Here is a 23,082-nt window from a genome sequence, read left to right as displayed (position 1 = left end):
TCTATAATCTATCTATCTATCATCTATCTATCTATCTATCTATCTGTCTATGATTTGTCTGTGCATGCTGGTTGTCGGTGATGTGGGTTATTTGTTGTGCTCTCAGTGTGAGTTATTAAAACTGTTGCTGTAATTACGGCAGGAGGTAATCTTCTACACCTGAAATATTAATAGACACGGAGGAAGGATGATCAATATGCACAGACAAACGCACGCACACGCACACACACACACACACACACACACACACACACACACACACACGCACTGCATAAACTCCCATTAATAATTGAGCTAGGTTGAAGCTCTGAACATGTCAATGTGAATATAAATCCACGGATTTCATGGACAAAATCACTGAGCTCCTAAATTAGTTACGCTATCTGACGCCTTTCTAGTTCAGCGCATATTTCAAGGAAAATTCGTCATAAAACAGAGTCATGTTATGTTATTATTATAATACCAGTAAAAAATAATTGATCGCAAAAAAAGAGAGAAGAAAAAAACCTGAAGTTTTGTTTAACAGGTTTAACAGGTCCAATCTAGCACAGCTATGGCCACCATCCAAACCTACATTTCTCTACAGTCATGCGGCAATTATAATGGCACTGAAGCATTGTTGTCTTTGGAAAACAGGTTGATCTGCCTCATAAAAACTATTAAGTGTCGTTTACTTTTAATGTTACTTTCAATCAATACACGGCTCATAATCATGACCAAGACTGTGTCAGCTGAGCTCTGGTGCAGACAACTGAGGGGGACTTATTATTATAATTCTTTTTAATGTTTTAATGATTTTTTGTTAGCTCAGTGGGCATGAACAGACCTCTACCAGAGGAAACACAGAGAGAGTCAAAGACTGAGTGATGTCCCCATTGAATTGCGTTGTTTATCTCCAACTGACTGAGCACAAAGTGGTTTTGAATGGTGAGAAAATAGGAATATTTTCCAAATCATAACACTGTAACAGTAGGCTAACAATAAACAGTTGTGACAGTAAGCTAGTTGTCCTATGCTGTGTGTGTTGACAGCCAGGCAGTTAGGACTGTCAGCTCTGACTTGTAAGGGAACGCCCTCTATGCTAATGCTAACGCTAACATATGCAGAAGCAGTGTGAAATGGAGTCAGGGGAATAAGTAACTGTCTGCCAGTGATACCGTGATCAGCAGCTGAACCCATTCACATCCCCAAGCCATACAGGGCTGACAAAAGAGTGTGTGAATGAGTCTATTTTTGGTGGGAACAATCCCAAATGTGATTATGTTTGTTCTAGCATGGCCCCCTCTGTGAAAATACAACCTTTCCACAGCACCTCCTTCCACTCCTCTTCTACCTCCTCCCCATCCCTGCCCTGTCAGTCACTCCTCACCTGCCTCCTCCCTCTGCCCTGTCAGTCACTCCTCCCTCTGCCCTGTCAGTCACTCCTCACCTGCCTCCTCCCTCTGCCCTGTCAGTCACTCCTCACCTGACTCCTCCCTCTGCCCTGTCAGTCACTCCTCCCTTCTCACCTGCCTCCTCCCTCTGCCCTGTCAGTCACTCCTCACCTGCCTCCTCCCTCTGCCCTGTCAGTCACTCCTCACCTGACTCCTCCCTCTGCCCTGTCAGTCACTCCTCACCTGACTCCTCCCTCTGCCCTGTCAGTCACTCCTCCCTCTGACCTGTCAGTCACTCCTGCCTTCTCACCTGCCTCCTCCCTCTGCCCTGTCAGCCACTCCTCCCTCTGACCTGTCAGTCACTCCTGCCTTCTCACCTGCCTCCTCCCTCTACCCTATCAGTCACTCCTCCCTTCTCACCTGCCTCCTCCCTCTGCCCTGTCAGTCACTCCTCCCTTCTCACCTGACTCCTCCCTCTGCCCTGTCAGTCACTCCTCCCGTCTCACCTGACTCCTCCCTCTACCCTGTCAGTCACTCCTCCCTTCTCACCTGACTCCTCCCTCTGCCCTGTCAATCACTCCTCCCTTCTCACCTGACTCCTCCCTCTGCCCTGTCAGTCACTCCTCCCTTCTCACCTGACTCCTCCCTCTGCCCTGTCAGTCACTCCTCCCTTCTCACCTGACTCCTCCCTCTGCCCTGTCAGTCACTCCTCCCTCTGCCCTGTCAGTCACTCCTCCCTTCTCACCTGACTCCTCCCTCTGCCCTGTCAGTCACTCCTCCCGTCTCACCTGACTCCTCCCTCTGACCTGTCAGTCACTCCTCCCTTCTCACCTGACTCCTCCCTCTGACCTGTCAGTCACTCCTCCCTTCTCACCTGACTCCTCCCTCTGACCTGTCAGTCACTCCTCCCTTCTCACCTGCCTCCTCCCTCTGCCCTGTCAGTCACTCCTCCCTCTGACCCGTCAGTCACTCCTCCCTCTGCCCTGTCCATCACCTCTTCCACACCATCTCCTCTTCCTGCCACCTCTCTCCCCCGAGTGGGGTGCATGGCCTATCGCCATAGTAACAGACAGCCATGACAGGTGGAGATAGCAGGTAGTGCGGCGATGCATGACTCCCCCTGGGACTGCAGAACGCCAGCGCTATAGAATGAAAATGAACAGAACATGCTCTCCCATACAAAGTCTGCCTGCACGCAGGGTAAACTCTACTCTCTATTCAAGCCACTGGCGCTTACAATAAGCCATAAAGAGGAGTCTGTGCCTTATCTGTGTTCTACACCGGTGCAGCAAAGCCATACTGCCCTTGTTTCACTGTTGGGACCGGACAGAGGGGAGATTCAGCTTCTATGTGGTCGCGCTCTATGGCCGGATCTGAACCAGGCCAAGCCAAGCCAATCTGTGTCATGTCACTGAGGAACTGTGCTACACACTAACAAGCTCCTATAAATACCCAACGCAACACTGTTCTCTCTATAACGTTTCAATCAACTGATTCACTGTGTTGCTCGTGTCAAACAAATCTCTCTTTATTAGGTGTGTTTTGCAGACGTGTCACTTGATGCTATGGCAGGCAGACACACCTTTTCTTTTAGAATATCTCGCTGTTTCACCTCTTTTGTGCTTGTATTTAGTGCCTTCATCATCATCATCTATAATCTTTATTCTTGCCATCGCGTCTGTCTGTCTGTTCTGTCTGGCAGGCAGAAATGGCCACACAGTGACTGATCACACACCAAACACAGTCCCTTCAGCAAATTATTCACATCGTGGACACAAACACACATTGAAAATACATGCATACTTAATTTACACACGTCTCCGATACACAGCATGTTCAGCAGCACCCCCACCCTTAGTGTGTGTGTGGGACCCCTGCCACAGCACAGCTGACCACTGCAGCAGCACGTGGGCCAGAGAGACAAAGCTCCAGGTACAGTTTTCTGCAGTGGACGCTGGGGAACGCTGCACGTCTCTGCTGTGCGGGAAGTGGTTGCCTATTCTCTGCAGGAGGTCAGAGCAGGCTTTCAGGACGGTACACAGACAGTAGTAAATGGGAGGAGCAAACAGCAGGCAGCAACATCATTTTTAATGAGATGACAGCTCACCACCTGCTTTACTTGCGGGGCATTTACCACGAGCGGAGAGAGATGAGAGACAGACAGAGGAAGAAGGAGAAAGAGAGAGAGAGAGAGAGACCAAGACAATGCATGTGTCTACACAAGGAACATACTGTACTGTAACCCCTCCATCACTCACCATAAGCAAACCCACGGCTGATTCAGGCATGTGTTGGACGGCCATGATGGGATCCTCCTGTAGATTCTTGAGACACGGAAACGGCACGGGACCCCCCCTCTGTTATCCTCTTCCTCCTCCCTCTTCCTCTCAGCAAGCAGCCTCCTCCCTCTCTGGATGAAGTCCTTTGACCGGTCCTCCCACTCTGTGCCCTGAGCAACCTTGTCTCTCTCTCTCTCTCTCTCTCTCTCTCTATGTCTCTCTCTCTCTCAGTGCAGCAGACACCCTGTGGTCTTAATTGCAATATCACAGACTCTGGAGAGCCGGTGACACCCCAGTCTCTCCCCTACTCCGAAAAGCACTCCCTCCCTCCCCGGTCCTTTGATCTGAGAGCTGAGCAGACACCCCCCCGCCCCCCTCTCCTCCTCTCCTCCTCTTCACTTTTGATACACTCCCCGGTGCCCTCCTCCCCCCAAAACCCCTGTGACTCCTGCACCTCCTGCTACACGCTCGCCTCCCTCTGTTGCTGCCTCCCTTCCCGGGCTGCTCTCTCTCGTGTCCTCACGGCACAAAGAACATCGGGGCTGTTAGACCCTCTCTATTTCTATCTAGGTGCGCACGTGGCTCTTCTGTCCGGCGTCCGTTACCCTCCTGAGGTCCCGGTCCCCCGCATCAGCAGCTCTCCTCAGCGGGGCGGAGGGAGAGAGACAGTCTCTCCTCTCACTCAGACATGCAGGCTGCTCCAGCGCAGAGGGCTCCCCCTTAACACTAATCCCCCCCCTGTCTCATATATCAGCACGAGACAAGGAGCAGAGAGGAGGAGAAGAAGAAGAGCGAGGGGCAAACAGAGGCTGTCGTTATCACAGGCAGTTGTAGGAGAAGAAGAGAGGATGAGGTAAGGACAGCGAGAGATGAAGAGAGAGATGTAAGTGGGGAGAGAGCAGCCACGCGGTGCCGAGCGTGGTGGATGAGGCTGGGTGGAGGAGAGGAGGGAGGAGGGAGGGGAGAGAGCCATAGAGATGGAGAGAGCGAGAGCAGACCGCGCCTATCGATGCCGGCAGGGTGCGAATGACAAACAGCAAAGGAGCATGGGATGTGTGGGCAAGTACACCTCTGCTCACTTCATGAAAGGTGGTCGGGAAGGGGGGGGGGGGGTCTGTGCCTGTGTGTGTGGGGGGGGGGGGTCTGTGCCTGTGTGTGTGTGTGTGTGTGGGGGGGGGGGGGGTGTCTGTGCCTGTGTGTGTGTGTGTGTGTGTGGGGGGGGGGTCTGTGCCTGTGTGTGTGTGTGTGTGTGGGGGGGGGGGGGGGGGTGTCTGTGCCTGTGTGTGTGTGTGTGTGTGTGTGTGGGGGGGGGGGTCTGTGCCTGTGTGTGTTTTAGTTCCTCCGTAGCCATCGTATCCACAAGCACCTGCGCTCCAGACTGCTCCAGACTGCCCTCTTTACATTTGAGAAGTAAGAGCGCCGTTGGACATTAATAATGTATACAGAAACAGTCTCAGCATGGCTTTTGTGTCATGTGTGCATGGGAGCAGGTGTGTGTGTGTGTGTGTGTGTGTGTGTGCGTGCGTGCGTGTGTGTGTGTGAAAGAGAGAGAGATGGGGAAGCATGACAGATACTGGAATTCTGTAGAATATAATGAGCATACTTATATCAGTGATGAATGTTATTTAGTTGATTGCAACGCTCAGTATAATGAAGTGGTTTTGACTGACACTTCACCTCCATTGTGTGCAGTCCAGTCCCTATGTATATATGAAGAGTTCATTTGCACACAATGGAGGCGATTACAAGTCTGAGTCAGAACCACTTGACTACACTGATCTTTGCAATCATTCATCATTAATATAAATACATGCTCATTAGTAATTGTTACAGAGCGGTTGGAACGTGTTTATCTGATCTCTTATCAAACTACTTTAGCTTTGTCGTCTAAGAAGTGCTAACTTCCCACAATCAAAACCACTGCCGCAATGATCTAGAAATGTACTTGGTTTGGGCTGAGTTAGCATTGATGACCGTAGCTTAGCATGGAGGCTTGTTTTGGAAAGTACCGTAGTTCCGCCCGTAGCTTCCTCTGCTCTGACCCACGCTGCTTCCCGCTGTCGGCTCGCAGACCTCTTGTGTCCGAGCGGTGGTTCTATTGGGCTGGTTCCCAATGTGCAGGAAGGACCCTTGATAAGGTCCACACATACACAGATACAAAAATAAACACTCAGTTCAATGTGAAAGAGTTAATTCATTGCAATATCCCAGAGTCCACATGGCGAACATTCCTGTTGCCATGCGCAGAGCATGAGCATGAGCATGAGCAGAGCTCACAGCTTCATTGTCCTCAATCTACAATCTCGTCTCTGTGTCTCTCTGTCTCGTGCAAGCCAGACTGCCTGCACAGGTTTCAAAAATGATCACTGATGACATCACTTCCAGGACAAAAATCTGAGAGATTGCCCACTTGCTCCTGATGTATGACATCACTGATGATGTCACAATGCCTATGTCATCATCAGTGCCTATGGCATGATCAGTGATGTCCTTAGATGATTTTGCTCTTATGACATCACTGATGACATCAGTCTTGCCTGTGACAAAAACTGAAACAGAGAACATACAGAGAACAAGCATTGCCCACTTGGTCCCTTTTATAATAATAATAATAATAGAGATGCCTTCTGTTGCTGCTAAATCCAGTGTGTGTGGGTTTCACCAACAATGCTGTCCTACAAAGGCAAAAGGCAGCAACGGCTCAGAGCTTTAACTGCCCAGCCAAATGACACACAAGACGATGTTTGAAACTCTGGTCACATGAGGTTTGAGTTATTTGGGTCGTTTTTTCAAATTTTCCAAGAGTGAAAAGTTGACTGCGCACTTCCTTTGTAGAGCACACAGACAGCGATCAGATGGCATGCCATTGACATCACTCTCTGACTCTTTCCATTATAAAACAGCTGAACCTACTTCAACCACAACAACACATCTGTCCTGATTACCTCCTTCAACCACAACAACACAACTGTCCTGATTACCTCCTACCACAACAACACATCTGTTCTGAACCTCCTTCAACCACAACAGCACATCTGTCCTGCCACATATTTCAGTGAAGTGAAAGCATGCAGTAAAACGTGCACACAGCACGCACATGATGACTTTAACTCCACCCCTCAACTGGAGGGAGGAAACTGCAGATGTAATCTTGCGTCGCCAGAGCTCTAGACCTTGGACACTATTATGTACTAACACAACCCTTTATATGGACATGAAATCTGCCGTACAAGACATGCTGATATGGTGAGTACTAGCAACTTAGCAAGCTTTAGACAATATAATGAGCAGGAGATACGAGAGAGCTGTTGTAAAGAACTCAAATGAACAGGCTAAGCCTTAGGAAAGGGAAGGAAACTGTGCTGTTTATAGTTGGCTAAATGCGGTTCACTCTTTCAAAACTCTTCATGCAGCTCTCTGCAGCAGGCACCAGCACTAACATAAAGAGCGTGGGAGTGAAATGTTCAATTGAATTATCATTTCCTCTTTTTTGCCCTCTGATTCTGATTCTGATTCTGATTTCCCCAGGGTCATGGATTACAATAGAAAGCTGCTATTTCCAAAGTTTGTTTTTCATTTTCATTTCAATGACGGCTGGGTGAGAAAATATATTTGGAATGGAATGGAATCTGGCTTTGCAGTTTAATATTGGCAGAAAATGAAAATGTAAACTGAGCTTTTGCATTTGAATTATGTCAGGAACTTTGCATACATCACTGAAAAAAATGAAATTAGTTTAAGTTTCATTTGAGTACAGTGCCGAATACTTCCATACAGAAAGTCTAACTTGTTAAAAATGTGCACTAGGCGTGGTGATAATACCACACTGTGGACGCACCATTAAAGAAGAAGTCTTACTTTAGGCTCGTTTGGGATGAGTCCTGCACATGTTGCTAAAGTGCAGCTATCAAAGACGATAACAGATCAAAGATGTTTTCACAGCCTTAACAGAGATTTAGTTGCTAACACTCCCATAATGAAATACAGTATAGGAACCAGCTGCATACTGCACATATTTCTCCAGCAGACAAGTCAAGTCAAGTCAAGTTTATTTGTATAGCACATTTCATACACACAGGCAATTCAAAGTGCTTCACATAAAATGGTTGACAGGAAAATAAACGAATAAAAGAAGAGAATAAAATGGACATTTAAAAGCATCACAACAAAACTTTAAAAAAAATAGTATAAAAAGTGCATTAAGCAACAGGCGCAGCAGTTGCAAAAAGAGCTAAAAACTTATAGAGGACTCATTGGGTTTAATAATAATAATAATAATAATAACTTTAATTTATATAGCGCCTTTCATAAAACCCAAGGTCGCTTCACAAAGGTGGGATACAGATAGGGGAGAGAGGGGGAGGAAAACAAACAAACAAACAAAACAAACAACAGGGACGGTTGAACTAAACTGAACTAACTAATGTGGAAAGGCCATGGAAAAGAGATGTGTTTTGAGGTGTGTTTTGAAACTGTTCAGGGTCGGGGCATTACGGATTTCGGCAGGGAGAGCGTTCCAGAGGGTGGGGGCAGCCACCCTCTGCATAATAGGCGTCCCTCCTAACGCATCACCTCACCCTCTTGTGAGTATATCCGTATTACGGAACCATCCCCCCGACCTGCAGTTTTTAGCAGTAATTACAATAGAAACAGCTGTCAGCAATTGAAAGCGACAGTAAACATAAAAGTCTTTAGTCTATTTTTAAAAGTAAGTAAAGTTGGGGCAGATCTGAGGTTTCAGGCAATTTGTTCCAGCTAGCAGAAGCATAGTGGGTAAATGCGGCCTTCCCATGATTTGATTTGATCCTAGGGACAGTTAATAAGCTGGACCCTGCTGACCTGAGAGGTTTAGACGGTTCGTAGCGTGGGAGCAATTCAGCGATGAATTTTGGGCCTAGGCCATTAAGTGATTTATAGGCTAATAACAGTATTTTAAAATCTACTATGTACAAGGCAGTGCAGTACATAGTCATGTTTTGCATTTCTAAATTATTGTGTTGTCAAAATTCCTTTGACTCACCTTTAAGGCATGCTTTGGAATAGCTGAAGTAGTTGAACTAGAAATACTGCATCACGGTTGTATGTCTCCGCCAACAAGTCAGCAGTCTACATCCAGACTCATACAAGCACAAACACAGCCTTATGGCACTTGAGGCAATGTTTTTGGGTGCACCTCAACAACACGGCTAATGGTTTTCAACATGGAAAATGGTCCTACCCCAAAACCACCCATACCCCATGTGGCGTCTGTTGTTTTTGGAGGAGCGCTGTGGGCGTTTTAAAGCTGAAAAAAGTTGAACATTAGAGGAAAAGCGCCCTGCTCGTCTTTTTCACTCCACCTACCTTTTCTCCTCCCGGGGGATTTTCAAACTCCGCTGCTGCCAGAATTGGCAATAATCTGGCTTTCGTGTTGACAGTGAACAACATCAAACAGACAAAACCAGCTGGCTACCGTCCTTGTGGTCGTTGTGTTCTGATCTGTGCTGCACGCGACTACAGGGGAAAAGAAACGGAGCACAAAAACATCGCTCTGTGCGCTGTGTTTTGTGCACAATGGAAGCCCTCTCAACATGATTTTCATAGCGTTCTGACTGAAAAAAACGTTTTTGGTGTGAATGTCTCCTTACATTGCAGAAGCATGAGAAATGACCATCATCTCTCGCCATCCAAACAATCACGCTCCTGAAAAAGAGAGAATTGCTCTCAGCGAGACTCGCCCTCTATAATGTAACTGAGCAAGGCTTGCACAAATGTCAGGTTTAATCTACTTCTGTTTATAGTCTTCAAAATAAAATAATATTCCCTAAAATAGCTTACTTAAATCTTAAAACACGGCGCAGAATTCCTTCATGTTTGGCAGTGCAGCAGCTGAAGCCTGGGAAAGGCAAGGATTTTATTTTGAAAGTTATGACCAGAGGAATGTTGATAAAGAATAAAGTACAAATTATTTCCTATTTTCAATGAGTACGTGTTTGTTTCTGTCTACGAAGTAGCTTCATTATGAGTGAAGCCTGCTAGGCAGCTGTGTTTCTGCCAGTGTTTGCCTGCAGCCTGTGTGATATTCAAGCCCACACCCCCTGCAAAAGACATGCGATTTGAGTGACCAGAGCATCCACACTGAAGACACATCAGTCGAAAGCAGATTGGAATTGCATTTCAAACTACCTCCATATGTGGTTTGGGTCAAGTTGCAAAAATCGTTTTTTGTTGCTCTTCAGACTTCATAAAATCAATCTTGATACAATCTGGATAGGCCAAAAATCTGATTTGGCCTGCCAGTCTGAACAAGGCTTATGAGCTTCCTAACCGTAGCTACGGCCCATTTTCCCTAGCCCCGCCCCCTTACTAATCACACACCCCTCCCACCACCTACAGCCCCGTAGACATTCCCCACAAGCCCCCCCTCAAATTCCGACTCTCTAGTCTACGACCTTCGTATTCCTAGCTACAGCCCCTTTTCCCCAGCTCCGCCCCCTTCCTTGACCCCCACATGCGCCTCCCACCACCCACATCCCCCTAGCCGGGTACGAACGGACAACCCGAAACCATAATGCCTCCAGCCATGGCTATCGCCAGGCGGAGGTATAAAAAGCCACCATTCAAAATTTTCTTTTTGTCATTTAATTGTACCACTGGGTGGGTCAGACACCAACGTCAACGGACGCGTTTCAGCACAAAGCCTTCATCAGTGTTTAGTTGCATACAGCGGAAATTACGTTTAAATACATGTTTTTGTGGACCAATCAGGTCAATCAAAGAAGGAAAACACAGGTGCAAACTATGCAACCAATCATTCTATCAACCCATAAAAAGATACACGCCCAAAAGAGCTGTCAGAATCACCAGTTTCCACTAAGTATTAGATTCCAACCAGGAAAAGACAACCCAATAAGGAATAATCCTATAATAAGAATGCAAAGAATTGTGTTCAGCCACAGCTATGCCATTTTACGTGCGATCGCGCTGAATCTTTCAGGAAGTGTAAAGAGCACCCCTGCGGGTGACCTAAGGGAGCTGGATTTTTGAATTTGGTAATTAGGGCAAAAGGTAAAGTAAAGTAAAGGTAAAGTCCCACTGATTGTCACAGACGTGAGTGTGCGAAATTTGTTCTCCGCATTTGACCCATCCCCTGGGGGAGCGGTGAGCAGCAGCAGTGCCGCGCTCGGGAATCATATGGTGATCTAACCCCCCTGAAAAATATCAACTGTATGGAATGGTGGTGAGGGTGGGTGCAGCTCAGGTCTAAGGCCTGGTTCCAGGTAGGGCCCAACACAATGGCCTGTCGGCCAGGACAGAAGACAGCAGAGGCTTGGATTCCAACACCAGTAATATTTATTGTGACACCATATGTTGTTGATGCTGCTGGTTCGTAATCATTTACACAGCAAAGGTGAAGGTGTGGAATCCAGTGGAGGCCAGCCAGCTTGTGCTACTATGGTTTGCAGCAGAAGGGATTTGCCACAGGTGAAGTGACTGGCCTTATTAGCTCTCGGGCTCCGCCCATCCAGAGAGCAGTGAAGGGAAGCAGTGAGGAGGCAGTGGGAGGAATGTGAAATGAGGGGATTTTCCACAGCCGCCCCTCAAATTAGGGAACTATATTTGAGTTATAGGAAAATCCTTAGATGGGATGAAGAGGGCCCGGATCGTCATCTTTGATCTGTGTAAGAGGAACCAACCACTCCAGCCGCCCCATGAGGAGATTGGGAGTTGCTGGATCTCTGGATCTCTAAACTGGTCTCTGTGTATGAATAAGCTGAGGTGCCAAAGTGATCCTCAGGGAATGTCGTTGGCCCTTGTAAAGCCCACCCAAGACGAGTGTGAACAGCTGCTGGGCCACCGCCTGGACCCAAACGAACCCGGTCCACTGGACATACAAGATGAGGGTGATCAGAACCAATCAGGAGTAAGGGTTGAACCTTCTGGAAAGAATCAAGTGGTAAACCATGCAGATGCTTGAATCTTTGGAGCACAGGTGAAGGGTATGACTGCGGGGCAAGACCCAATTTCTCTGCAGTGAAAGCATTCCTTATCATGAACTTCTTGTCTGGATTTGATGCAGAGGAAATGTTGAAAGAGACTGCAGTCCCCGCTAGAGTCTCAGTCCCTTGGCAGACAGTTTTCAACATCAGAGACTCAGCCGCCCCATCAAGACCAAGAGCTCTGGCTGCAGAGGCTAATAGCATAGTTCGCTCCGAACCATCATCCAATATTGCATATGTTTCAAGATGTCTTCCTCTGTAGCTCAGCAGAACTCTGACCACTTTCAACAAGACTCTTGAACTGCAGCTGGAGCGAATAAGATAAGAAGAGCTTGACTCCCCTGGCGGTAGGTTCACTTCATGGAGGACTCCAAGGTGTTTTCCGTTGCATTTCGGGCAAAGCTTTTTCAGGTCACAATTTGAGGCTCTGTGCTCCCGCGCACATCTCCAGCAACGCCCTTCCTCCCGGATCCATGTGCTGGCTGCATCTGTAGATAACTGACGAAAATCTGGACAAATACTTAAGTGATGGTCAGGGACACCACAGAAAGGACAGACTGGACGTGTAGTAGTCTCCCATACAGGTTGCCGAGTTTGGTTTTGGGGATGGCTAGTTCCATGAAACATGGTCACCACTGGGTTGCTGGACTTTGGATAGCTAAATTTTGCAGGTTTCCGTTCCTCCATAGGTCCCCTTTGATTCGCTCGTGTTTGGGTAGCCATAGCTTGGCATTCCGATTCGTCTTCTAACCAGTTAGAGAAGTCAACCAAGTTATAAGGAACACCTGGTTTGGTTGCACGGGTGAATCTGGCATAATTGGCAACATGATCAGAAGGAAGCTTTCCCAAAAGCTGCTGGACATGGGAAGCACAAGCCAACTCTGCATCTCCCTCTCCATTCTCCAAAGACTGCAGCATACCAACGAGGGCTCGGACCCGGATTGCAAAGTCACCAAAGTTGATTGAGTCACCAGGACGAACAGAGGGAAGATTCAGGATGGCGGTTATTTCCCTCAGTACCAGCTGTTGTGGCTGACCATACCTCTGTTGCAATGCTGCCATAGCTCTGGTGTAAGGATGTGAATGGTGCGCATAGGCCAAAGCAAGGCGACAGGCTGTGTCTAACTTCAAGTGGTCCAATAACACATGATACTTGAACTGCTCACTTTCATCATGGGGCAGAAGGTTGTTAAGAGCCATCTTGAGCAGGGCAAACTGTCTGGGATCATCCCGAGTGAAGTATGGAAAGGAAGGGGTCACAACATGTGAGACTCTGTTTGACCTCAGTGATGTTGGTGGTGGTACTGGGTACTGAATAATTGGATGTAACACAGGAGTTATGCCTGTACTCTGCACATTCAAAGGAGGAGCAGCATCAGGATGCAGGTAAGGATGGTCGGCAGTAACTGGAGGAGGCGATGGAGCGTTCAAAGGAGCCAGAGGCTGCAAATAAGGAGGTCCAGTTGCAGCAAAGGGAGGAAGTGATGGAGCGGTCAAAGCAGCAGGAGGCTGCTGGTAAGGAGGTCTAGTTGCAGCAACTTGAGGTGGTGGAGCAGTCAAAGCAGCAGGAGGCTGCTGGTAAGGAGGTCTAGTTGCAGCAACTTGAGGTGGTGGAGCAGTCAAAGCAGCAGGAGGCTGCTGGTAAGGAGGTCTAGTTGCAGCAACTTGAGGTGGTGGAGCAGTCAAAGCAGCAGGAGGCTGCTGGTAAGGAGGTCTAGTTGCAGCAACTTGAGGTGGTGGAGCAGTCAAAGCAGCAGGAGGCTGCATGTAAGGAGGTCCAGTTGCAGCAACTTGAGGTGGTGGAGCAGTCAAAGGAGCAGGAGGCTGCATGTAAGGAGGGGCAGGAAGATTCCCAGCAGTTTGAGAATACACATGAGCCTGTGCATAGGAAGGGTTAACTAAGTCAACTGCTACCGATGTGACAATGTTCATCTTGGGCAGAGGCACTGCCTGGTAAGAAGCATGGAAATAAGGCGCTGGTATAGATACAATATCTCTGTGCACAGTGTGCTGACCCATAAGCTGCTGATTTGGCAAATCCAACGACGGCTGAGATGTTTCTATTAATGCTCCGGAACTTAATTGCTGCATACTAGAATGTTCACTTGCTTGTTCTTCAATGCATACATGCTGCACAAGAGGAGGCCCACTGGTCTGTGTAGCTTGACTTGACTTAGGCCTTGCTGACTTCAAAGACCCAGGGGCTGAAAGGGAGCAAAAGCGACTAGGTGGAGGTGGTGAACTAAGATTGAAGTCACTACGAGTCCTGAGTATGTTATACAGTTCTTGGCCTAAAAAAGGGGGATTGTAATACTTGCAGGGTCCCAGGTTCAAGGAAGGGGATGTCCGTGAAGAGTTAGATCTTGAGCATGTTTCTCTCTCCATCCTATCCATCCTCTGTCCTAGGCCCCTGACGTCCTGTCCCAGGCCCATGATCATGTCCTTAATTTGCTCCATGTCTCCGTTTGTGGTGGTATTTGGGGGAAGTGGATGGTGTTCAGTGGTGACAGAACTTTCCACATTTGCAGATGTAGGCTTCAGAGTCACTTCAGCAGGAGGCTCTGAGGGCTGATTGATGACATGTGGCTCTGCAGGTTGATGAATGGCAGGATTGGGAGGCCGGGGGGGGAATGAAGTCTGGTAGTCTGCCAGATACAGGTGGCTGGTGAGAACGGGCTGGCCTCGTTTTTGATGGTGTGCTGTTGTCCATTGCATTGGCCATATCCGCCGAAGAAGGACCATGAAAAATATCAACTGTATGGAATGGTGGTGAGGGTGGGTGCAGCTCAGGTCTAAGGCCTGGTTCCAGGTAGGGCCCAACACAATGGCCTGTCGGCCAGGACAGAAGAAAGCAGAGGCTTGGATTCCAACACCAGTAATATTTATTGTGACACCATATGTTGTTGATGCTGCTGGTTCGTAATCATTTACACAGCAAAGGTGAAGGTGTGGAATCCAGTGGAGGCCAGCCAGCTTGTGCTACTATGGTTTGCAGCAGAAGGGATTTGCCACAGGTGAAGTGACTGGCCTTATTAGCTCTCGGGCTCCGCCCATCCAGAGAGCAGTGAAGGGAAGCAGTGAGGAGGCAGTGGGAGGAATGTGAAATGAGGGGATTTTCCACACCCCCAATTCCAACCCTTTGATGCTGAGTGCCAAGCAGGGAGGCAAATGGGTCCCATTTTTATAGTCTTTGGTATGACTCGGCCGGGGATCGAACTCACAACCTCCCAGTCTCAGGGCGGACACTCAAACCACAAGGCCACTGAGCTGGTCAAAATGCCTAATTAGTGGCCAAAATGACTAAAGACGGGTTCAGCACCATGGAAAGATAGTGGAGGACCCCACAGGTGCTGCAGAGTGGAGCAGCACACAGATGAGCCGAGTTGTAAATAATCAGTCACTTTAGTGGACTATGAAAACCCTCTGGGTAGAGAGGAGAGGCTGCATGCCAACTCTGCGAGCGAGGCCTGACTAAATCCACACAGGGACGGGGTATTCCCCTGGCTAGTGTATAGAAGAAAATAAAAGTAGCAATGTAGGACAATAGACAAACATAGAAAATGAACAATGCATACACATCTCTGTAGAGTTAGCATAGAAAAATAGATATCTAGGAAACAATAAAAAAAAATCACACCCAGGTGTTGAAGTAAGCGGTGCAGTTTTGTGCATGTCTGACCCGTGTGTGCGTCCGTGCACACAGCCATCCGTGCTGTGTGTGCATGCGTGTAATACCAGCTTTTGCGTGTTTCAAGCCGCTCTCTCCATAGCGTGCCAAAGTCTTGCCAATGAGGAAATGAATTCGCCATAAATTTACAGACGTATCTTAAAATGTGTGTGCATGCACATGAATGTGTCATGCGTGTGTGCATGTGTGCATTACCGACTTGGAAACGCTGTCCTCGAGACGAGACATTACTCTCTCTCTCTCTAAACCTGTGCAGCTGTCTGTGTAGACCATGGTGCACAGACCGGGGAGCTGGGGGCGGGGCCACACCCCCTTCCTTGTCGCCTCGAGCCAGTCTCACCCACATCTCGGTGAGGTGCACACAAATCTCGGTGGACACAAATCCCACCACACACATCTGGCCACAAACACACAAAGTCACTTATAGAATCAGTGCACCTCTTACAAATAGATATGTAGGAAATATAGAAAATACCTCATATTAACTATACAGACCTACAGGTGTAGACAAAGGCTGAACCACAGTGACAACAACTAAGGAAATCAGCCTCTAAAGCTACACAGAACATACAGCTGGCAAGCAGACATGCAAAAAGTAGATTTAACTACAATAAGAGAAGGGGTCAAAAGCCCTTCTAAGCATAGACAAGTATTATGCAAGAACAGTGAATGACCATCACCATACTGAGGATTTTCTCTCTCTCTCTAAATGAAACAGTTTCTTTAAAGCAGACCTTGTGCCAACATGAACCCATTGAGAGAAAACACCATAATAATAATTTTGCCTAAGGGTTGACTTCCTCTATTAGGAATGTTTTGGAATAGCTCCTAACTACCGGTATGTGTGTGGAAGCTTTCAAGGCTATGCAGCAAAACCTGCCAGACTAGACAAGCCATCTCAGTGAGCCATCTCATTTGACACTTTTAGATATGCAGTTTGTATACTTGCTTTTAAATTAACTACCGGTATGGTCTTTATATTTTTATTTTTGTTTTAATTATTCTATGCATTTGTCCTTTTGTATTTTCTGCTTCATTGCCGCTGTTCTATAAGTCTCTGTTTTAAAAAGTGATCTACAATAAAGGTCAATACTTGTTATAGCCATGCGTACTCAAGCAGTCTGGTATACGAGGGATCAGATTCAGCTGTGCAGCATTTTGGTAAACAAACCACATCATTGGGTGGCAACGGCAATAGCACCCTATGGAACCCTATGGGGCCAGCACCCTATGGCCTGAGCTTTGCAACGACTGATGTTTCCACGCCCACAGCCAGCGTCTTCTTCAGTCAAAACTTTGTCTTTTTCTACGTCTTCTTCAGATGCTGTGGGCGTCGAATCGTCAGCCGTGGCACCTTATTCAATCTATTTCCCAGTGACATCGTGTGCTCCACTCTTTGGGTTCAGTCTTTTTGAAGTGGCCCATTGGTCACTACTTAGTGAGTACTTAGGCTACTTACTTAGTAATATAAATTACTTACATTGAAGTAATTGCCGGAATAATAATGTACTTAAACATAAACCGAACATATTCAAAATTTACAGCTGGTGGTTGAGTTTGAGTGAGAAGTTAATTCCAGTATTTTGAAAATTGTGGGCATTCATCTTTTGTCAAAGCAATGAAAAATGATTCAGTTTGTGCTACTTGTGTGAATAGTTTTGAAAATGTGAACTTAGTCTTGAAAAATGATTGTATAATCAAATGTAAAATAAACAAATAATAAAAAATAGCACTAGATTACACTCCTGCATGAATAGAAATGTGTCAATAACCCCATAAACAAAGCTGCCATAACCTCAGTGTAAAAACAAGGATACATTGGAAGCAGTAAGCAGTGTAGGTCTAATGCATTATAAGAATACAATGTAAGCAGTCACTGTACATTTATGTTTATGTTTTGTGACTTGGGTTTGGAATATTGTCATAATAATGCTTCAAAATTATAATTTTTTCTTTTTGCTAGATTTGAGGTCACCATTGCTGTACCATTTTCCAGCAAGAGATGGCACTGCCGAGCCACAAGGCCGAGCCGATTGGTGATGAAAGCCTGCAGGACTGGAAATTGGTTGGTGCAGGGGGCTTTGGCAGAGTCTACAGGGCCAGGCATAAGGGCTGGGCATGTAATGTGGCCATTAAAGTGCCTCATCATGGGTAAGTGTCTGGATTTCTCTCTAATTACACACTATTAATTTTCTTCATAAACATCTTTTCAAAATGAGTCTTTCAATGTTCCTTCTGCTCTCTCTCTCTCTCTCCTCCCAAACTGCCCCCTACCTCATTCCAGCTCCATTACCGATAAGGATGGTGCCCTGAAAGAGGCCAGTCAGATGGAATTGGCTTCCCATCCTCATGTGATGAGGCTTTTGGGGGTGTATTGTGGCTACCCCCTAGATCCCCGAAGGGAATTTTCTGAGCAACAGGGTCTAGTCATGGAGTTCATGGAGCGGGACCTGCAGAAAGTGCAACAGACCCTGTCTGGCCCTCCTCCCTGGCCCCTGGCCTTCCGCTTGGCCCACCAGGTGGCTCTAGGCATGAACTACCTCCACAAATTGAAACCACCTCTTCTGCACAAGGACCTGAAGCCGGGTAACGTGATGCTGGATGACGACCTCAATGTCAAGGTAGACCGATGTCAACCTAACGCTAAGTTCTGGGGCCGGTTGCACAAAACGCGTTAAGTTAAGATTGTCCTTAAAGTCAGAGTTAAAGTGTCCATAAAATAAAATTGGTTGCACAAAACACCGTTAAGTCTTGTCCTTAAGGTTTCCTTAAAATGTTTAACCTTAAGAAGAAGACTTAAGGTTGTTTTGTGCAACCAATTTTATTTGATAGAAACCTTAACTCAGACGTTAAGGAAAATCTTAACAAAAGTGTTTTGTGCAACCGCCCCCTGGTATTTATTCCCTGGTATTTATTTTAAATACAGGACTGACTGAATTAATTGTTGAATCTCAAATTTTCCCATGTCATGTTTTCCCTGTGTAGCTAACAGACTTTGGCCTGTCCAGGATCTCCACCAGTGTTACCAGCGGCAGACTTACAGCAGGGCAGGAAGGAGGCTCTCTGGGCTACATGCCTCCTGAGGCTTTAAATGATCTATCATACAAACCTGTCCGTGCCTACGACATATACAGGTCAGAGGTCAGCTCTCACAGCAATGCTATGAACATATTCTCTTAAAGTAGTATGGCAAATGTTAATTTAACATCTTTTTCTCTCTTTATCAGCTATGGTATACTTCTCTGGTCCATTTTTACCGGTGAAGAGCCTTATCCAGGTAAATAACGGCTATTTAAATGTATTTTATTCTCAGTTCCATTGTTATTTGATTATTTGATATGATTGTAATCGTGTGACAATAAAGACGGGCTTGTCCGTCTGAAATCGTGTTTTTATTTTATGGGTCCTATTGTTCTACTCAATGCCAATGCCATTATATCTTGCCATCTGTGTTTTGTTTTTTTTCTTTTTTGGGGCGGGGAGATCTCCTCTTTCATACATTATATTTTAGTTTACATAAAAGCACAGACTCACATGCATGCACTTTACAGAGGATGAAAACTGGACAAGGCGACAGCTGTTGCAGATAGTTGTTACTCGATTTGCTGTCGAACCAAATTACTATTTTTAAAACCAAATTCTGATGTCTCTGAAGTAACTAGTTACCAGGCCATTTCTTGTGAATTCTGGTGTCTGTAAAGCAAGCAAAGCCTCATTTTCCCAAAACAATTCTTCTGGCATGAAGGAAAAAGTGGACTAGTAACTGAGGTAAAATTTTTAATATTTTCTACTGGTGGTGACACTATTCTCAGAAGCTGTAATGAATTGCTCTTTTCTGAGACCGTAGGCTATGTCTAAAACCTGCAGCACAATGTTGCTGCGAAGCCATGTTTTGTGAAAAGCAGGTTGGTAGAAGTTGCAGGAATACTTAATAATATATGACGGAGGTCAAAATTAGCGTGTTAAAATAGTCTGGATAGGAAGGTAATGTGATGATTTGATCATCCTGTAAACACACATACACTCAGCTGTGTTTGTGTGTTTAAATGTCTTCACTGTATCTCATGTAGACGCCCAACCCAGTCGTGTGGAGCTGCTGGTCCCTCGGGGGCAGAGACCTACGCTAGTGGAAATCGACCAGAAGGCAGACGGGACAGTTGAGCTGGTTGACCTCATGAAGAGGTGCTGGCTCCATGAGCCATCTGAGAGGCCTCCCTTTGAAAGTGAGTGTTTGTCGCTGGAATCCCTATGTCACCCAAATGTTTGCCACACTGCACTTAGAAACCCCTCCAATTTGATAGGGTGCAGGTTTTGTAGCATTTACTACACCTGCAGTGTATTCACCTTATTCAGAAGAGACTGTCTGGCTTGAGAGACTAACAGGAAGTGTGAATACAATCGGAGGCTCCGATTGTATTTACACTTCCTGTCGACTCATAAACCTAGTCTGACACATAATGTGAGTTGAACTAGGTTTGACCAGGTGAGTCAGACTAGTTTGAGCAGGTACAACAGCCGGCGTTTTGAACAGGAAGTCGCGATACAATGGGTCAAGTGGGCGGGGCTGCCTAAGGTGAATACACAGCCAGTGTTCATACTTGCACATTGTGATGTCCAGTGTGTATTTTAAATTAATACAAATATTGTGGCTTTTGTTTCAGAGTGCCTTGCAGTGACCGAGCCAGTCTACTCAAGGCACAAGAATGCAATTCGTGCTGCTGTCCTTGAAGTCTACTCAAAATTGGTACATGAGATCATTTGGTGAAATTAAACTATATTGCTGAATTATTCATGATTCATAATTGAGATTAACCTATTTTAATTGCTTCATTTCTCTCCCTGATCTCCACTCACTAATGTGGTTTTACTGTAATATCCTCTGTTTCTCCAGGAGCCAGGAACAGAGTATGTGCCATCAAACGCAGATGTACCATCCAGTTTCCATGCTCAGCCACCACCAGGTACCTCTTTTAACATCACCTGCTGTGGGTCAGCATGAAGGTTACTATGGATCATCTGATACATTATATTCCATAATGTCCATAATACAACAAAATGCTGAACCTTCTTCTTCTTTTAGCAGCACAGTCAATGGATACAGTGGATCATGCCAGTGTTGCAAAAGCTAAAGATTCTCCCAAACAGGTAACGCACTTTGACTTCTGCATCAAGTTCAAGGCAATGTCTGATGGCCAGGTGGCCCCCAGCACCACGAAGAATACCTTGATTTCTCTGATAATTAATGAATTAATTCAATTAAATATTGCACTGATATTATGTTGGTGAGAATGGACATCACATTCTCCATCCTTTATTATATCATCAACATCAACACATCATTCAGTCACAAATGAAACCTAACAATGAAAATCTGTTTAGTGTGCTTGATAAGGACTAGGGATTTGATTGTCATATAATACTCTTAATAGGGCAATGGTACAATTACATAGTATACTATACACTGAAATAGCTTCTTCTTTTGCCAGCAGGATTCTGTTGCTACACGTACTGTAGAAAAGAGTGATACAGAGAAAGGTGAGTTGCTGTTTTTTGTCCATGACCTGATGTGAAAATGAACTAAAGTGCTTTTTGGCAGTGCGTACATTCTCAATAACAGAGAGAACATAAAATGAACTTGCTGTTGCTATGGCGTTTATGACGGGTCACTTTCACAATTAGATCAGATAGTTTGCCTTGGTGTAGCCTACTTGTGTTGATTCCTCTCTTCTTCATTTGAAAACAGCAAAGTTCGTGGATGATCACAGGGCAAAGTTAATCCGGAGCATTACCAATGTAATGCCCATAGTAGATGACCTTGGGAACATGGTCCACCCTGAGGCCTATCAACGAATTGAAGCTAAAGACACGAACCCGGATAAAGTGAGGCTGCTATATGACACACTACGGGCAGGACAGAAGAAGGTCAAAGCGGCCTTCTACGACGCCCTCAAAGAACATGAAGAGTACCTAATGGAAGACTTGGTAAGATTAACTCTACTTCAAGTGGTCAAACATGATGTTCTGATCCTGGACAAATGTATTCAAGGTATTCATTTGACTATGTTTTCTTCCCTTAGGAGGGCTGATTCCAGATAACCAGTCAAAGATGAGCCTACTTGGACTTTTTGGCTAATGATCACAGGTATCAAATAGTAACCGCTTGCTTCTAATCAATCCAAAATTATGATTGTTCTATTTTTTTTAAGGAAACTGTGGAATAGAAAGCTGTGTATTTTATTCATGAAATGTATTTTATCTTTCTACATTGCAAAGTATGTTACAGCAACTCAAGCCTTTTTTTTTTTTTATACTTTTTATTGTCATCTTGTATTTATATACATCTTGCTCATATTATTTTGTAATGATGGCAATTTTTCTTTTTTGTAACTCAAGCCTTTTTATACTTGTTTTATTATGCCATATCCTGTTCCTCATAATAAACATATTTGGACTTTCAAAGAAAAAAAAATATATCGCCTCACATGATCTTTTTTAATTTAAATTTTTACAATTTGATTCTTTTTTCCAGTTCACAAGGCAGTGTGGTGGCATTGTGCCAGCTGTATCAGAGTCAATTGTAATGTGCATCATGCACATTTTTGCCATTGTGAAAATCAAGGGGGATGGGGGCGGGTGTTGCTGCTTCTCCAGCCTACCAGTAGAGGGGGGAGGAGAGAGACAGACCGAGAAAGAAAGAGAGACAGACAGGCAGGCAGGCAGAGAGAGGAGAGACAGGCAGACAGACAGAGAGAGACAAAGAGAGACAGGCAGACAGAGAGAGAGAGAGAGAGAGAGAGAGAGAGACAGAGAGAGAGAGGGAGAGAGAGCGAGAGAGACAGAGAGAGAGAGAGAGAGAGAGAGAGACACTGGTAAGAGGCTTTTCTGGTTAAATCCCTCAGTAACTGTCACAAGCAGTCAGTCCGTCAGTCACCTGCAGCTGTTGTTGTCAGGGCATCCCTTGGCAACAAAGTTACTCTCCTGTCTCAGTCTCACATACAGGTCTGCCTTTCCCTGCACTGACACCGAGTGACGCGCCAAACAAATTGAAGAAAATTCATTCTATTTACAGAATATAAATTATACCCTGCTCTTTCAAACATCTTCTTCCAGTCTCCATGTTCTCTTGCAGAGTACCAAAAAAAGATATATTCATATCATATCGTATGTTCTAATATACTGAAATCTATCCATTCTTGGATTTGTGAATTAAAAATCTATTTACAGTATATAGTGTATATAAAGTTGTCCTTTCTTCACACAATACACAGTCTCTCTGCATCCCTCCTTCTCATTCCCTCTCTCCCTCTCCTCTGTCCTAGAGGAGAGAAGCGCCTGATGCCAAACAGTATCCTGGGATTTGACCTTTGTTTATCTCCGTCTCCTTGAGCACACGCCACGAAAACACACCTTCACCCCGTGCTAATCCTCAGAAGGGAAAGTGTGTCATCATCTTGACCCCTCCCTCCTCTTTCTCAGTCCAACACTACACCCGCCTCGCCCCACGCCGCCCTGCGTTAATGCTCCCAATCCTCTTTGTGGGAGAGTGACGTCTGCTCCTGACAGAAACAGAGTTAAGCTGAGCAGGCGGCACCAGGAGGACAGAGTGCATGGAGAGAGGCTCCCCCACCTCGACCTCAGGAATAACCGCGCAGCAGCACTGCTTTCTGGGCCTCCAGTCCAGGGGGGGAATACATCACTATAACACCTGAGCAAGGCCCTGACTGCTCTGCTCTGCCCAGGGGGCGGCTGATGCACTGCATGCT

General features: G+C 46.0%; 2 protein-coding genes across 5 annotated transcripts in view; one reads left to right on the top strand and one right to left on the bottom strand.

The window, feature by feature from the left end:
• The window catches only part of frmd4a (FERM domain containing 4A), a gene marked incomplete at both ends in the record, with an annotated part of 133,647 nt that extends 129,971 nt beyond the window's left edge, over positions 1-3,676 (bottom strand). Inside the window, one exon of the mRNA XM_083654903.1 lies at positions 3,632-3,676. Within this exon, the coding sequence (XP_083511029.1) occupies positions 3,632-3,676 (45 nt within the window). The remainder of the gene's footprint in view (positions 1-3,631) is intronic.
• Positions 3,677-6,784: 3,108 nt separating this feature from the next.
• Positions 6,785-21,777, top strand: LOC310792583 (receptor-interacting serine/threonine-protein kinase 3-like). Of its 4 annotated transcripts, none has more exons than XM_083654292.1 (12): positions 6,785-6,898; positions 17,283-17,470; positions 17,604-17,940; positions 18,305-18,453; positions 18,547-18,596; positions 19,390-19,542; positions 19,981-20,063; positions 20,211-20,280; positions 20,403-20,464; positions 20,809-20,854; positions 21,063-21,301; positions 21,397-21,777. In XM_083654292.1, exons 2-12 carry the CDS (start codon positions 17,322-17,324, stop codon positions 21,403-21,405), a joined length of 1,347 nt encoding a protein of 448 aa, XP_083510418.1. In that variant the 5' UTR covers positions 6,785-6,898; positions 17,283-17,321; the 3' UTR covers positions 21,406-21,777. The 4 variants fall into 4 exon arrangements, with proteins under 4 accessions (XP_083510418.1, XP_083510417.1, XP_083510416.1 ...); XM_083654291.1 differs by having other exon boundaries at positions 20,806-20,854; XM_083654290.1 differs by having other exon boundaries at positions 20,400-20,464.
• Positions 21,778-23,082: the final 1,305 nt, after the last annotated feature.

The sequence above is a fragment of the Poromitra crassiceps genome, assembly GCF_964638095.1.
Source record: "Poromitra crassiceps genome assembly, chromosome: 18".
Lineage (NCBI taxonomy): Eukaryota > Metazoa > Chordata > Actinopteri > Beryciformes > Melamphaidae > Poromitra > Poromitra crassiceps.
Note: the sequence above shows the minus strand (reverse complement) of the source record. Positions and strands in the feature narration are given on the sequence as shown.

Bases quoted from the DNA above. Each gene is read 5' to 3' on its own strand.
- LOC310792583 (XM_083654289.1), top strand. From the start codon at position 17,322: ATGGCACTGCCGAGCCACAAGGCCGAGCCGATTGGTGATGAAAGCCTG. The intron at 19,543-19,980 runs GTGAGTGTTTGT...CTTTTGTTTCAG, and splicing joins TGAGAGGCCTCCCTTTGAAA to AGTGCCTTGCAGTGACCGAG. The intron at 20,281-20,399 runs GTACCTCTTTTA...TTCTTCTTTTAG, and splicing joins CCATGCTCAGCCACCACCAG to CAGCACAGTCAATGGATACA.